Source organism: Trichechus manatus, unplaced genomic scaffold (genome assembly GCF_000243295.1).
Source record: "Trichechus manatus latirostris isolate Lorelei unplaced genomic scaffold, TriManLat1.0 scaffold00055, whole genome shotgun sequence".
NCBI classification, from domain to species: Eukaryota; Metazoa; Chordata; class Mammalia; order Sirenia; family Trichechidae; genus Trichechus; species Trichechus manatus.
The window spans coordinates 2,412,982-2,431,273 of NW_004443991.1; the positions used below are offsets into that span (position 1 = coordinate 2,412,982).

An 18,292-nucleotide genomic window follows, 5' to 3' on the forward strand; every position below is an offset into this window, starting at 1 on the left:
ATCGTGACATTCACTGATGAAGGGAACCCGAAAATATAAACCGATCTGTAAGGAAATGAGATCAGCTTTGAGTGCGTTGAGCTTGAAGAGACCATAAACAAGTCATTTGGGACCCAGTAGACTATGAAAGTTGGATGAGATGATCTCAAAGATTCCTTCCAGCTCTGTCATTAAAGTCTTAGATGTACAGATTGTTAGAGAATTTTGCTAAGGAACAACTGGCTTTAGAAAATAAAAAAGTAAATAAAGTAAAAATATATGTTAAAATACAGTGTTTCTGGAAAGGATGTGCTTTGTGAGCAATGTTAGGAAATATTTGCTTAGAATAATCTTTTGCATGGGCATAGACAACATGAACATCTAACATGCTGAGCACACTCCCTATTTAAAAAATTGGACAGTGGAGGTACATTCCATCCTAATATTTCTACAGTGGTGACTTCTTCCTGTTCAGAATAAACACACTAGTCTGAGTTATTTTGGTAGACTTTCTGGACTCGCTCTAGAAACTTCAGTTGCAAAAGATGAATGGTATTTTGCACTAGTGTTTACTTTTTTCTTATACAGTTATTTGCTCATTGGTAACCTTTCAACAAGGAGCCCCGATGGTGTAGTGATTAAAGCACTTGGCTGCTAACCAAAAGCTCAGCCGTTTGAACCCACCAGTTGTTTCACAGGAGAAAAGACCTGACTATGTGCTCCCGTAAAGATTTCAGCTGAGGTAACCCTATGGGGCAGGTCTACTCTGTTATCTAGTGTTGCTGCGAGTTGGAATTGACTCAACAGCACACAACAAGGACAACAAAAACCTGTCAGTAGCCTAAAGCAGTGGTTCCCAACATCAGCTGCATATTAGAATCACTTGGAGATTTTCTTTTTTTAATCTCCATGTCCAGGCCACACTTAAATCAGTCTCTGGGAATGGGTTGCAGTGCAGTCAAGGTTGCAAACCACCGGCCTAAAACATCCTTAATGAGCAAGTCTTTCTGTTTATAAACAAACAGTCACACTGAGAACAGAGGGTCAACAGGTCCAGCAAATTCACTGATAACAAATAGACACCAGCCAAATGCTGATGTCAACACAGTTTTCTGAAGTAGAACCCTCAGCCCAGAACTTTCCATGTAAGACTCTTGGCAGGCATCAAAATGGACCCTGTCATGGTTTGAATTATGTCCCCCCAAAAAAACGTGTGCATCAGTTTGGCTAGGCCATGATTCCTGGTACTGTGTGATTTTCCTGTATGTTGTAAACATGCCTCTATGATGTTAATGAGGGAGGATGGGTGGCAGTTGTGTTAGTAAGGCAGGACTTGATCTACAAGACTGGATTGTGTCCTGAGACAATCTCTTGAGATATAAAAGACAGAAGTGAGCAGTAAGACAGGGGGACCTCATACCATCAAGAAAGCAGTGTGGGGAGCAGAGCGTGTCCTTTGGACCGGGGTCCCTGCGCCGAGAAGCTCGTAGTCTGGGGGAACACTGATGCGAAGGCCGAGAGAGAGAGAAAGCCTTCCCCTGGAGCTGACACCTTGAATTTGGACTTTCAGCCTACTTTATAGTAAGGAAATAAACTTCTCTTCATTAAAACCATCCACTTGTGGTGTTTCTGTTATAGCAGCACTAGATGACTAAGACAGACCCTCTGCTCCATCTTCTCCTCCCCTATCTCCACCACCGCCTTCTCCTGTCTTGCAATGCTTACAGAATCCTTCCAATCAGATGAAAAGTGGTCAAGCATCTCAGAACACTGCAATAACCAGCAGGCGGATTCCAAGAATAGTCATCAAGCCCCTGTTTGACTCCCTGGCCCGGTGTGATGACCACCAGAGCCCTAAGCATACTGTTCATATAACTGTAGGGATTATTGAGACTGGTAAGACTCATCAGAGTATTTAGTCCACTGCCTGTGTTACAATGGCAATCACAAGGGCTCTCAGCTCTGCTTCTCAGTGGTGAAGAACCCACACCAAAGAGACTGTATGGCCCCACATCCAAGAAGGGTACTAAATCCCAGGCCCCAGGATTGACTTAGTGGTATCATCAGCCATATGAATGAGCGAGACCACAAAGAGTCCCACTTTCCACCTGTTTATTCATGTTCCATTTGAAACCTATGTTTACCCTGCCACCACCCGCATGTATACTCCAACTATACCTCTGCCTGGGCTCTGCTGCCCAGGCTGGAGCTCTAGATACCAACTCACCTACTTGATTTTTTAGTCAGTCCTTCCCTCTAATTTGAGGTGAAATTCTGTACTCTGATCTGAATCACACACCGTAGTGGTACGTCCCTGTACAACACACTGGCATAATCTAGATATTCTGAGGATGTACGGAACTGGAAATCTTTAGCCCCTATACGCTAAAAATCCCTCACCTTCCATCTTCTACTTTGTACTTCTACTGCCCAGGAGCCACAAATGACCTTATCCCTAAGCCTAGAGGCCAAGAGAGCAAGAACCATCGCAGCGGAGTACTCATCTAGGTTGTGCTATTCTTATGCTTCAATACCATATTCATTAATACTCAAGACAGTGATCCACATTCCCACCCATCATTTAATAATCTATCCTTCTGTTAAAGTGTACTATTTCAGAACAATTTTACCATTAGCCCTTAGATCTAAACAATAGTTGTTATGGATTGAATTGCGTCCCCTGAAAACATATATGGTAAATCTTAACTCCTATACCTGTGGAGGAGCCCTGGAGCCCTGGTGACACAGTGGTTAAGAGCTCAGCTGCTAACCAAAAGGTCAGCAGTTTGAATCCACCAGCTGCTCCTTGGAAACCCTGTGGGCAGTTCTACTGTGTCCTATACAGTCCCTATGAGTCCAAATCCACTCAAAGGCAATGGTTTGTTTTTTGGTTTTATACCTGTGGATGTAATCCTATTTAGGAAGAGGGTTTTCTCTGTTATGTTAATGAGGCCATTGTCAGCGTAAGGTGTGTCTTAAACTAGCCACTTTTGAGACATAAAAGAGCAGATTAGGCACAGAAGAAAGCAGACTCTGGAAGATTGACACTATAGGAAGACGGTAGATGCAGACCAATCTACAAACCCAGCACACAAACGTTTTTCTCCAGAGTGGACAGAGAACCTTCCCCTAGAGCCGGTGCCCTGAATTCAGACTTCTAGCCTCTTAAACTATAAGAAAATAAATTTCTGTTCGTTAAAGCCACCCATCTGTGTTACTCCTGTTACAGTAGCACTAAGAAACTAAGAGTCACTCATTCCATATAAAGCAGAAAGCTGCTTTCTTAAGAGAGAGGAACAAGTCTGCCTCTTCATAAGGTTAGACTGCATACAAGCACAGAGGCTGTGGTGGTAGTTTGGAAAGGGAGGTGGCCTCAAGACAAAGAAAAGCATTTGGGATTTACCCACAGGCCTGGTCACTGCAGGAACTGGCAAGAAAAAAGAAAGGCATCATTAAATTTGAGGTGAGTCTTGCAGTAAGTATGACAAATCTATGTTGCCAGACATGAACTCAGGGAAAAAGAGACACTCACCTGCTTACAGTTTCCTTTGTGTAGGCCAGTTTCTAAGAAAAACAAAGATAGAAAAATGACTAAGCTTCTAAAGACAGTTATTAAGCAGTAAATAAAATGTGTTCCAAGGGTACATGAACTTCCTAGCATTGTAGAATCCATGTTTTCTATTCTCCGTGGTTAGACAAATGGTTAAAACAAGATACTAATGCTGCCAAATTTGCTTTGAAACTGTGGAAATGTCCCAACATCAGTCTCTGTTTATGTGCCCAAAAGTTCCTGTGCTCTTTCTTAAATGGGCACAAATTAAAAATTCTTACCTGCTAATATTCCAAAAATGTCTGCAAGTTAGAGATTAACCTGCCATGAATTTAGAATCAAGTTATTATGTGATCTAACATATTTACAGTAATTTTCATCCTAAAACAATATAGACTTGTGGATAAAATAACTGATAAACCTGTTTCTCCAGAAATCAGCAAAATGATACATTGTAGCAATAATTCGATTATTCATCTGGGACATTTCAAAGAAAACTGTCCCCAAACTTCCTCTAAATAGTTTTTATTTTGAGGCCAATATGATGAAAAGAACACTGACTTAGAATCAGAAGACTTGGTTTCAAGTTCTGTTTTTTCCTCTTTAACTATATAGGCAAATCTCAAAACCTTTCTGGGACCAGGCCTCAATTTCCTCATCTGTAAAATGCAGAGGCTGTTACTCTAAACACTCTAACGATATGTATTAATAACTCACTGTTCTTCTTACTCTACAGACTCTCCTGGAGTAATCTCAACCACTCTCATGGTTTCGAATACTCAAGGCTGATTATTCACAAAGTTATATTTACAACCCATATTTCTCTCCCTGGATTGAAACCTAAATATCAACAATTCACTTTTCATATAGGCAGATCAAATCAACACATTCAAAAGTGAACTCATTGTCCCCATCACATAGCCCAAAGCTGCTTCTCAGCCTGTATTCTTGGTCTCAGTCACCAAAGCTAGAAATTGGGAGGCGTCTTAGGCCACTCCTTCACCCTACCCTACTCCCAATCCAATCCATCACAAAATCCTACTAATCTTGTTTCTTACTTATATCTCCTATGCTCCCTTACTCTATCTTATAGTATAGTTAGGGCCTTCATCCTCTCTGGCCTAGAGGACTGCAGCAGCATCCTACCTGGTCTCTCTGTTTCAGTCTTTTCTCCTCTAATCCATCCTACGGTGAGAGAAACCACATGACCTTTCTAAAACTCAAATCTCTAGAATCAGCTCCTGTGACTCTCCTGCTTACAACACTTCAATATTTTCTGATCATCTACAGACTCAAATCAAAACTTGTTAACCCACCCACTTTTCCAGTCTGATCTCCCTTCATTCCTACTCTAGCCTTCTGGTAGATTGTCCCCAAGAATTCCCTATAAACACATGGCTTATCTGTCCCTCTATCTAGAATGTCCATTCCCAATGCCTGCTATTTAGTTAACTCATACTTATCATTTAAAATTAAATTCAGGAAATACCTCATACCCTTTGTCTGCATGTTCTATGAAATAGCCATTGGAAGTGTAATTCCTATGCCTTCAAATCTAAACTTGCTAAAAGTTCCACTTGTAAGTGACACCTTCCAATGTAACATCTCAAAAACCTGTTGTTATGGCAATGCTAACTCTGAACGAGTTGTCATCAAGCCGGTTCTGACTCAAGGCAACCTCATGTGTGTCAGAGTAGAACTGCTCCATAGGATTTTCAATGGCTGTGATCTTTCAAAATTCGATCACCAGACCTTTTTTCTGAGGTGCCTCTGGGTGGATTCAAACTGCCACTCTTTTGGTTAGTAGCCGAGCTCTTAACCATTTGTACCACCCAGGGACTGTATAGTAATTCTACATGATATATATTTATGGTTTATCTACATCATATGTATTTGCAGTCTATCGCTTGAGACAGACACTGCTGATATAAATATTAATGTAACATATGTACGTGTGAACAGCACTGCAATTGGTAAAACTGGTAACGATTGACAAGGGAGATCCAGTGGTATGGGGGAAAGAACATGGATTTTGGAAAGAAAATCCGGGTCTGGATTTAACCATGAGATATATCTGGTTATATGACATAGGAAAAGGAACTTAGTAACTCTGACGCTTAATTTCCTTTTCTGCAAAATGGGGACATTACCACATAATTATAGAGTTGCTGTTTATTAGATATAATGTGTTTAATGGGCTTAATGCATGGCCTAGTACATGGCAGACACTGATTAAATGGTAGTTATGAATACAGAGAAGTTTAAAAAATGGCAGAGGAAAAACTACGCAATGCTTTGGCTTAAAATGTAAGGTATCATGATTAAAAGTTGATTTCATTTTAAAATATGCAAAAGCCTGTACACCTTCAAAACTTGGATACACTTATAAGCCTGAAAATTTCTATTGGATTCACCCATGTTTATCAAACATCCTTCTCTCCTCAACTTATCCTCTCTTAATGAGATCACCCTCTATAGAACCAAAAGTTAAAAGAAAACAGGAGCATACCTCTATTAAATATAAACTAGGAAGAATAGAATAATATATTTTATTACTTTAAAATGTACTAATCTGATTTAAGTAGACTCAAATAAAAATCTCAGTTATTCAGTCAGTAATTCTTTTCTCAGTCCCTTTAAGGTATATAATACTTAAAAAAAGTATTTAGAATAATTTTGTAAAGTTTAAAAATTACAGAATATAGGAAAAAGGCATTGTGGCTATTGCTTATGTACTTCTAATTTATTTCAGCAAACATCTATTGCATATTTACTATGTTATGGGAGGGCAAAGATGAACAATTAATGACATAATCCTTGCCCTTTAGTTCATAGTCCAGTGGAGGAATTAGTCATATATACAACAATAATAATAAAGTATAAGTACAATATTAAAGAACAAACAAAGAATTATGGGAGTTCAAAGAACTGTGGGATCTAACTCTGCTAGGCTGGAGGTTGGTTCCTCGCAAAAGAGGTTACCTCTAAGCTGAGGACGTGTAGGACTTGCACAGATGGGCAGGGGATCCAGGGCATATCAGACAGCACATGTGTGTGAACAGTTTCATTTTCCTGTCATGAGTACATACATGCTTTATGAAAAGGGACAAGTGGGCAGGTAATTTGTCTAGATGCATGTTTAGTTATCCTTTGCTATGAATAAACTAATGTCCAAAACAAGCTAGCAAATTCATTAATTAGAATCATATTTATACATTACTAAACATTTATTCAATGAACTATATTCACTATTTTAATTAAAGTCACAGGTATCCACTCTGAATTGATAATATATAAAACTTTGGCAAAAATGTTTGACTCTCATAGATTTGCTGAATATTATTTCCAAATACTTACATTTATAAACAAGGCTGAGGTGCTAACCTGGTTTAATGATGTTTAGTATAAAGGCCAGAGCTAGGAATATAAAGACTAGGCCACATTCTAGAGCAGCTCACTGGGATAGCATAATTCAACTAAAAAGAAATCCAGGGATTTGCCAGTTGGTCTTTCTTGTTTCAGGCCTTCGCCGTGGATGTGCATTTCAACAACAGTCCATCAATTCCTTCCTTTGTTACTACACTTACCTTCATGATTAAGCTTCGATGTTCCACAGACTGACTAAAATTTGTACCCATTTCAAATATACTCATGATTCCATCCTCACACAAATTCATCCAGTGACGATATTCCTCACGCCCAGGAAGTCGATCCCAAAAAGTCCTATAGGCTTCCCAGACAGCTTCCTGACACACTGAAAGAATGGACAGAAGTGTTTTTATGAAAAGTTTTACTTCAGGTTCTCATAATGATCATGGACCAATTCATTCAGACTCCCCTGAGACACTCTTGTCCACACTCCCTTCTGGAGGGACACATGGGAATGAGCCTCAGTCAAAACCCTTTTGTATGTCTAGTTTAAACTTTTCAGAAGAGAATTTGTACTTCTCATTCCCTTGGGAAGGGGACTGATTCACCTTCTAATGAGCAGGGGTTTTTCCCACCTTTTAAAAAAAAATCATGTTTATGTTTTTCAAAAGTGAAGTTGATGTGAGTTTACTATACATAATCCAGCAAGTTTCTTTAATAGGTGCTGTGATTTTAACATTACTTGATATTTACAGATGTCTTAAAGTCACTTAACTTCTCCAAATACCAGCTTTTCAGCCTTTCAAGATGATTTGGGAAGGGGATATGATATGCCTTGGGTGCCCTATAAATGGCCTGGAGCTTTTTTACAAAAATGCAGTGACATAAATGCATTGCATCAAATCCTTCAAAAATTTTTCATCACATACCACTACTAAAAATAGAAGCGTTCAAAACCTTTCTCAGAGCTCATAACAAAAAAACAAACAAAAAACCACTGTCATCAAATCGATTCTGATTCATAGCAGCCCTATATAACAGAGTAGAACTGCCCCATAGTATTTCCAAGGCTGTAAATCTCTACGGAAGCAGACTGCCACATCTTTCTCCCTCAGAGAAATGTCTAGAGGGAAGTGTATTAATGTTAGTGGTTTCAAACCACTGATCTTTTGGTAAGCAGTCGATCGCTTTACCGTAGGAACCTAAAATTACTTCATAAAATCAGGAAGGACGATATTCACCTGAAGTTATCCTCCCCAAGCCACTATATTTCATATTGGAAAACAGAAGATAATGATGAGTCTTTTTAATATCTAAAAAGAAAATTATTCAGGAAAAATATACTGCTATATTAAAATAAAAACTAATTCGATCTGTCTGCTAAATTATTCCACAGCATCAAATCTGAGGGGGAGCTAAACATGTTGTCTGTTAATTCTGTACAGCACTGAGCACATTGCTATTTTGTAACCATTTCAGTGAACAGATGCAGGATACTGTGGGCGATAGATAAATTGAATGAAAGGGAAGAGGACAATGATGAGAGAAAAGGAAGGATGTCAATGGAAAGAGATAAATAAAATTATTTTTCATTTTAAGAAGACTGAATATTTATCAGGCAGCATATTGATATATTTAAATAATTTCAATTCTCTTTCGATGAACTAACTGCATTCTTATTATTGCTGTTTAAAACTTTTGATCAAAGAGCATACAGAAGAGTTGAGCAGGACTGAATGAGGCAGAAGTGACCCACTTGCAGATTCATAGTTCTTCCTTTCTTCTTCTTGAAACTTCAAAATGAAAGTTTAGTAAACCCCAGAACACAACGCAAAGTTGAAAGTCTGGGTAAGTGAAAACAAGTAAACAAATGAAAAATGAATGTCTAGAGAGTCTGATAATGAAATGACATAATTCATTGAAAGTATACAAATATTGTGAGGCAAAAAAACTGTATATCCATAAGAAAAGGAAAAATAAATCTCAACTTCTTCTTCACACTGTACATAAAAAAAATCTGAACTGTAAAAGCAGCTAATACTATAAAGCTTCCAGTAGAAAACATAGAAGAATATCTGCATGACTTGAGGGTAGGCAAAGTTTTCACAAACAGGACACAGAAAGCAACAACTATAAAAGTAAAAAAAAAAAAAACTAATAAATTAGACTTCATCATAACCAAAATCTTCTGCTCATCAAAAGACACCATTAATGAAAATGAATAGGCAAGCCATACCTCTGGGAGAAAATATTCAAAATATATATATTTGACAAAAAACTGGTATCTAGGGTATTTAAAGAATTCCTACAACTCAGTAATAAAAAAGCAAACAACTCAATTTTAAAAACAGGTAAAAGATTAGAACAGAGACTTTACAAAGGAAGAGGTACAAATGGCTAATGAGTTCATGAAAAACTGCTCACCATCATTAACCTTCAGAGAAATGCAAATCAAAACATTTACACATAAATCAGAATAGCTGAAATATTTAAACAGAAAACACCAAATTTTGGCAAGGATGTGGGGCAACCAGAACCCTCATTTTTGGTAGGAGTGTAAAATAGTACAGCCCCTTTGGAAAAGATACTGGTAGTTTATTACATAACTAAATATACACTGTCTTAGTTATCTAGTGCTGCTATAACATAAATATCTCAAGTGGATGGCTTTAACAAACAGAAATTTATTCTCTCACGGTCTAGGAGGCTAGAAGTCCAAATTCAGGGCACCAGCTCCAGGGGAAGACTTTCTCTCTTTTACCTGATTTAGGGGATGGTCCTTGTCATCAGTCTTCCCCTGGCCTAAGAGTTTCTCAGTGCAAGAATCCCAGGTCCAAAGGACGTGGTCCACTCCTGGCTCTTCTTGCTTGATGATAATGAGGTCCCCCTCCTCTCTGCTCACTTCTCTCTTTTATATCTCAAAAGAGGTTGTCTCAAGATACAATCTAATCCTATAGATTGTGTCCTGCCTCATTAATGTAAAACAAAACGAAACCAGTTGCCATCGAGTCAATTCCAACTCACAGTGACCCTATAGGACAGGGTAGAACTGCTTCATGGAGTTTCCAAGGAACTCCTGGTGAATTCGAACTGCTGACCTTTTGGTTAGCAGCTGTAGCACTTAACCACTATGCCACCAGAGATTCCTCATTAACATAGAGGTTAGGATTTACAACACACAGGTAATTATATTAGATCACAAAATAGAGGACAACCACACAATACTGGAAATCATGGCCTAGACAGGTTGACACACATTTTTGAGGGACACAATTCAATGCATAACGTACACCAAACCTATGACCCAGCAATTCCTCCTAGGTATTCACTCAAGACAAATGTAGGCATATATCCACAAAAAGACCTATATTCAATGCTAAGGAAGCTATATTCATAATAAGTAAAAAATTAAAACAACCCAGGTATCCAACAACAGGGAAATAAACAAGAAATGATGATAAAGTCATATACAACAGAATAAAAAGGAACAAATTCATGCAGTAACATGAATGAATCTCAAAAACATTAGACTGAGTGTAAGAAGTCTTACACGAAAGACTACATAGTATTTTATTTCTATAAAGTTCTAGATAGGTGAGACTAAATTATGGTTAAAAAAAAATTAGAAGACTAGTTGCCTGGGGGTGGGGCAGTGTGGAGATTGTCTGGGAAGGGGCATAAAGGAATTCTCTGCAGTGATAATGTTCCAAAATTTGATAGAGGTTTGGATTACATTGCATTTGTCAAAATTCCCAAATGGTACACTTAATATTTATGTATTTCACTCTATGTAAATTTTACCTAGAAAAATTAAATAAACATTGAGCTTTAGTTAATGAAATTCTTGCTGAAATGTCTAGGGGGAAGTGTATTAATGTTTAAAACTTGTAAAATATATTCCAAAAATAAGATGGTTGGATAGATAGATATGTGATAAAGCTAATATGATAAAATGTTAACTATAGAATCTAGGTATTAGAAGATGGGTGTTTACTATATCATTCTTTCAACTTTGTGGTATGTTTTGAAATTTTTCATAACAAACTCTTAGAAAAGTATTCTCGTGTGCTGAAGAAATGTAGTTGGAGATAATGTGGGGAAGCACCCACAAGTAATAAAAAACCATACCAGATGTTATAGCACACCTTCTCTTTACCAGATTCATGGATTCACAGAATAGTAGCATAAGCAGTCTCTTACAAATTAGGCTTCAGGGGATGCCTCCCTACCTCCTAAAAAAGCTCTCTCAGCATTTCAAGGCTGGGCCTAAAATATCTCCATCAAAATTCATTCCTTTGACTTAAGCTAGTTCTTTGAAAAGATCAACAAAATTGACAAACCTTTAGCTAGAGAGACCCAAGAAAAAAAGATAGAAGACTCAAATTACTTTAATCAGAAATGAAAGAACTACATTAGTACTGACCTTATAGAAATAAAAAAAGATTATAAAGGAATACCATAAACAATTGTAGATAAAATGGGCAAATTCCTAGAAAGACAAACTACAGAAACTGAGTCAAGAAGAAATGGAAAATCTGAATAAATCTATATAACAAGTAAGCATATTGCATTAGTGATCAAAAAGCTTCCCACAAGTAAAAATACAGGCCCACATAGTTTCACTGGTGAATTCGACCAAACATTTAAAGAAGAATTAATACCATTTCTTCACAAGCTCTTCCAAAAAATAGGTGAGGAGGGAACATTTCTCAACTCATTCAATGAGGTCAGTATTACTAAAATACCCAAACCAGACAAAGCCATCACAAGGAAAGGAACCTAAAGACCACTATCCCTTCATCAATATGGGTACAAAAATCCTTAACAAAATACTAGCAAACTGAATCCAGAAACATATAAAAAGGAGTATACATCATGACCAAGTGGGATTTATCCCAGGAATACAAGGTTGGTTTAACATCTGGAAATCAATTAATGTAATACACCAGATCAACAGAATAAAAATAAAAATCACATGATCATTTCAAAAGGCTCAGAAAAAGAATTCAACAAAAGCCACACCTTTTCATAATAAACACTCAATGAACCAGGAATAGAAAGTAACCTTTAATCTAATAAGGTGGAAACAATTATTTATCAACTAATGAATAAATAAACAAAATGTGGTATATACAAACAATGGAATATTATTTAGTCATCAAAAATGTTCCTCAACAACATGGATGAACCTTGAAAACATTATGCTAAATGAAAGAAGCTAGTCACAAAAGATCGCAAATTATTTATTCCATTTATAGGAGCATCCAGAATAAGCAATTTTATAGAGACAGAAAGTAGACTGGGGGTTGCTTAGTGCTGTGGAAGATGGAATAAAGAAAGATATCTTCTTTTTTCCTTTTGTCTTAAAATAATACAAATTCATTCTCTTATAGTTCTAGAGTTCAGAAGTCCAAAATCAGTCTGACTGGGCTAACATCAAGGTGTTAGCAAGGTTGATTCCTTCTGGAGGCTCTACGGGAGATTCTGTTTCCTTGCCTTTTCCAGCTTCTGGAGGTCGCCCACATTCCTTGGCTCATGGCCTCTTTTCTTGCATCATTTCAACCCCTCACATCCTTCATAACATCTCCTAACACTGACTCTGATTTCCTGACTTCCTCTTACAAGGACCCTTGTGATTACCTCAGGTCCACTCAGGTAATCCAGGATAATCTCTGCATCTCAAAATCCTTAATTTAATCACACCTGTTAAATCCCTTTTGTCATTATAAAATAACATTCACAGGTCCCAGGAACAAGGCTGTGGCCATCTTTGGGGGGAAGGGCATTATTTAGCCTACCACAGGGTAGTAAGTCTTTTTTTTTGGTGCAACTATCACCATTATTTATTTCCAAAACTTTTTCATCACTGCAAACAGAAATTCCGTACCCAGTAAACAATAATTCCCCATCCCCCTCTTCCCCTAGCCCCTGGTAATCACGAATCTATTTTCTGTATCTATGCATTTGCCTATTCTAGTTATTTCATGTAAGTAGGATCATACAAGTCCCTTTGTGTCTAGCTTATTTCACTTAACGTAAGTTTTCAAGGTTCATCCATATTGTAGCCATGTACCAGAACTTCATTTAAGGCTGAATAATATTCCATTGCATGTATATATCACATTTCATTTATCCATTCATCTGTTGATGAACACTTGGATTGTTTCCACCTTTTGCCTATTGTGAATAACGCTGCAATGAATATTGGTGTACAAGTGTACGTTTAAATCCCTGCTTTCAATTCTTTGGGCTTTGCCTTTAGGAGTGGAATGCTGGGTCATACGGTAATTGATCATACTCTACTCTAGTGGCTTGTGTGTTGCCAATATCTCATATGCCAGCAAGATCACCCATGGTGGATAGGTTTCAACAGAACTTCCAGACTAAGACAGGTGTGGCAATCTATCCAGAAATTAGCCAATGAAAACCCTATGTATAACAACAGAATACTGCCTGATACAGTGCTTGAAGATGAGCCCCCCAGGTTGGAAGGCACGCAAACGTACCAACAATCATGAAAATGACACAGGACCAGGCAACATTTACTTCTGTTATACATAATGTCACCATGAGTCTGAATCTACTTCACAGCAACTAACAACAACAACATGGTAATTCTATGTTTAACTATTTGAGGAACCAGGGTTTCTTTTCTGAGGTGATGAAAATGTTCTAAATTTGACTGTAATGATGGTTGCACGTATCTGTGAACATAGTAAAAGTCACTGAATTGTATACTTTAAACGAGTGAATTGTATGGTACCTGAATTGTATCTCAGTAAAAGTGCTTTTGAAATGCAATTCCCTCTGGAAAGGTAACAGATCCTTACTTTATTAAATGACTTATCAACTGGGAGCTATCTGACAAGAAGGTCTGATTAACTACTTGGAATAATAGAACTCAGAACAGTTACATTTCGATAGGGGAGGAGAGTTGAGGAGTAAGTTTGGAGCATTCATGCAGCTCAGAGATGAAAAACTAGATAGGACACTGCAGGCAGTAGGGGGCAGAGCAAAATCACCATGATCCAGGGAAAGAGGTACTAAGGAAAGCAAGCATCCACCATAGACAAATACTTCACTACTTGGCCTAGAACTAGACCTACTCAGAATCCCATAAAACAAATTTAGAGTACAGCTTTCCTATGCTTGTTGAAAAATTTTTGTAGCTTTTAATTACTGTTTTTGAAAATCTAAGTAACTACAAATACCTCTCTTCTGGCAAAGATACCTTGCCCTGGAAACAGGTGGGGGAAGGGAAAACATGACAGCTTTCTGAAGAAAAAAATGTCAGCATTTAATCTGTCTTTAACCCTGTTAATAGGGCTCAGGCTGTGTGTCTTATCTAGCATATAGAAATGTAATATGGAAAGAAGTCTTTTTTAGGGTAATATGGCATAGTGGATAAGTGATACGACTGCTAACCATAAAGGTCGGCAGTTCGAATCCACCAGGCGTTCCTTGGAAATTCTTAGGGGCAGTTCTACTCTGTCCTATAGGGTCGCTATGAGTCAGAATCGACTCGACGGCAATGGGTTAGTTTCCTTTCAGTGCTATGGAGCCCAAAGCATATGGAGCGATTAATTTGGTGCAGTATGGCAAGAAAAAGAAATAAATGGCACACAGGTTGGAAACTAAGTAAAACTGCCTTTATTCATAGACAGGATAATTGTCTGTGTAAGTAATCTACAAAAAAAAAAAAACCTGTTAGAATAAGTCAGGTTAGCAAGGTTGCAGGGTAAAAAGTCAACATACAAAAATCAGTTATATTTCTATATACTAACAAAGATCAGAAATTAATTTTTTTAAATACTATTTTCAATAGCATGAAAAAATATGAAATCCTTAGAGATAAATCTGACAAAAGATTTGCAAGGCCTGTACACTGAAAATTACAAAACACTGTTGAGACAAACTGAAGATCTAAATAAATGGAGGAATACATCCTGTTCATAGATCAGAAGATTCAGTGCTGTTAAGACAATTCTTCCCAAAATTGATCTATAGCTTCAACACAATCCCAATCAAAATCCCAGCAGACTTTTTTGTAGAAATTAGCAAGCTGATTCTAAAGTTTATATGGAATGCAAAGGACCTAGCATAGCCAAATAAATTTGAAAAAAGAAGAACAAAGTTAAAGAATTTACACTATCTGATTCAAAGACTTATTACAAAGTTGGAGTAATCAAGACAGTATGGGGTTGGCATAAAAAAAGAGAAATAGATCAATGGAATAGAATATATAGAAGACTGATTCTCAACAAATGTGCAAAAGCAAGAAAGGATACTCTTTTTAACAAATGGTGCTGGAACAAGTGGCTATTTATATGTAAAAAAAAAATTTTTAACTTTGATCCATACCTCATACCATACACAAAATTAATTCAAAATGGATCACTGAATCACAACAGAGGGTTCTGGACAGAGCTGGAGAAGGATGTAGAACAAAATTCTCACACACTTTAAAAAAAGACCAGATTTACTGGCCTGAAAGAGCCTGAAGTAACCCCAAGAGTATGGCCCCCAGACACCCTTTCAGCTCAGTGGTGAAGTCACTACTGAGGTTCACTGTTCAGCCGAGGATTGGACAGCCCCATAAAACAAAACGGGACTAATGAGGCACAGCAGTCCAGGGACAAGGACTAGAAGGCAGAAGGGGACAGGAAAGCTAGTGATAGGGAACCCAAGGTTGAATAAGGGCAGTGTTGACATGTAGTGGGGTTGTTAACCATTGTCATAAGCCAACATGTGTACTGTTTAATGAGAAACTATTTTGTTCTATAAACCTTCATCTAAAGTGAGAATAGCAGCACAACTGGAAAAATGTAATCGATGTTACTGAATTGTGCATGTAGAAATTTTTGAAATGGTATATCTTTGGCTATGTATATTTTCACCAAAAAAAAAAAAGGTCAAGAAGGGAGAGGGTTGACATGTCATGGGGTTGTTAACCAATGTCATAAAACAATATGTGCACTGACTATTTAATGAGAAACTATTTGTTCTGTAAACTTTCACCTAAAGTACAATTTTTTTAAATTAAAAAAAAAAAAAAATGGATCACTGACCTAAACGTAAAACATAAAACTAAAAAACTTCTACAGGAAAAGAGGAGAAAATCTTTGTGACCTTGAGTTAGGCAAATTTAGATATGACACCAAAAGGCTGATTAAAAAAAAAAAAAAAAAGATAAATTAGACTTCCCCAAAACTGAAAATGAAAAGATGAGCCACAGAATGGGAAAACATATTTGCAAAACATGTATCTGACAAACAGCTTGTTATCTACAATACATAAAGAACTCTTACAACTCAATAATAAGGCAAACATCTCAATTTTTTAGAAAATAGACTAAACATTTTAATAGACTCTTCTTCATCAAAGAAGGCATACAAATGACAAATAAGCACATGAAAAGAGGTTCAATATCATTAGTCATTAAGGAAGTGTAAATTAAAATCACGATATCACTTCACAACCACTAGGATGGCTAAATTTAAAAAAGGCTGACCATACCAAGTACTGCAAGGATGTGGAGAAACTAAAACCCTCATACATTGCTGGTGGGAATGTAAAACAATACAATCACACAGGAAAACAGTTTGGCAATTTCCTAAACCTACACCTATCATGTGACTTAGCCATGCATTCCTAAGTGTTTACCCAACAGAAATGAAAGTGTATGTTCATAAAATGATTTGTACCCAAATGTTTATGACAGCTTTATTTGTAATCACCAATAATTGAAAATAGCCCAATGTCCCAAATTGTGGTATATCCATAAAATGGAATACTATCCAACAAAAGTAACAAATTATTGACACACACACACCCCAAAAAACAAAAAAAAAAAAACACAGATGAATCTCAAAATAAGTACACTGATTGAAAGCAGACCAAAAAAAAAGTATATACTATTTGATTTTGTTTATATACAAAACTGTTAAAACTGCAAACTATTATATAGTAATAGAAAGCAGATCAATGGTCGTCTGTTTTCTATGGTAAGGGGAGGCAATGAGGAAGGGAGGGATTATACAGGGGTATGAGAAAACATTTGGGGGTGATTGGTAAATTCACTGTCTTAATTGTAATGATAGTTTCAAGGGTAAATATATTTGTCAAAACTAATCAAATGGTACACTTTAAATGTGTGCAGTTTATAATCCATCAAGTATACCTCAGTAAAGCTGTATTCTAAAAGGTCCAACCACAAATATGATTTTTTAAAGAAGAGGGGAAGGAGACTATTAATTACACTGCACTCCAAGTGCCCTAAATATCTGGTCAATTTTACAAATCATTAGGTTAAAATGCAGCTGTTTCTTGGTTATATGAATATACTTTTCAAAATTTGTTTCTCCAACTAGCAATTAATGCCAAATAATCTATGAAGAAAAAATTGGGCAAGCCATTAGAATAATGGCTTAGCTTGGTGGAAATAGCTAAGATCCTTGATTGGACATCGAATGCATCCCTCCCTCCAATTTCAAACATTTGCTTCTCAGGGCATGTCGCTGTTGTTGTTGTTAGGTGCTGATGAGTCAGTTCCAAATCATAGCAACCCTATGTACAACAGAATGAAACATTGCCCAGCCCTGTGTTATCCTCACAGTCGTTGCTATGTTTGAGTCCATTGCAGCCACTGGGTTAATCCATCTTGTTAAGGGTCTTCCCCTTTTTTTTGTCGGCCCACTGCTTTACCAACTATCATGTCCTTCTCCAGGGCATAACCTCTCTAAGGGCATAATCATCTCAAATCTATCTCTTCAAAATCAAAACCTATGCTGAAATATTCATTTTACCCAATTTTCAAAAACCTAACAAATGAAATACTACTCTTTACCATGACAGGGCATACCAGTATACCAAAAGTGGAAGAATCCAAAGAGTGGAGAGAGAGTAAAGGAACTGAATAAAAATGAAAATGATATTTATAATTTATCAAGATATGATTTCTATTACCTGATTTTTACTTTATTTTCAGATAGATCAAAATATATAGCTATCTCAACTGCTGGTTAAGCAGTGAAGAGGAAATAACCGATCATTAAAGGTATATGGTTATGCTTTTTAATTGCTTTGTCTGAGTTTTTATAGATTCAAGAGATATTATTTCAGAAAGCAAATAAAAAATTTAAAGCATTCCTGGAATAACTGATTTTAAAATACAGACGCTATGAATGGGATCATTGATGAGGGGCCTCGTAGAGCTAAAATGTTTGGCACAGCACGTCAAGATTACAACAATGCTGATTTGGCTCTTACTGTCATGGTAAAGAGTAGTATTTCATTTGTTATGTTTTTGAAAATTGGGTAAAATGAATATTTCAACAAGCCTGATTTCACTATCATTTAGTCATCTATCTCCACTTTAGTTTACTAGCATGATAC

At 36.9% G+C, this 18,292-nt stretch overlaps 1 protein-coding gene across 1 annotated transcript in view; it reads right to left on the reverse strand.

Moving 5' to 3' along the window:
- IMPG2 (interphotoreceptor matrix proteoglycan 2) overlaps nt 1–18,292 on the reverse strand; it is a 151,786-nt gene that overhangs the window by 129,801 nt on the left and 3,693 nt on the right. The window contains exons 3-4 of the mRNA XM_023732866.1: nt 7,117–7,283; nt 3,512–3,543 (exon numbers count right to left, since the gene is read on the reverse strand). Of these exons, the coding sequence (XP_023588634.1) occupies nt 3,512–3,543; nt 7,117–7,283 (199 nt within the window). The remainder of the gene's footprint in view (nt 1–3,511; nt 3,544–7,116; nt 7,284–18,292) is intronic.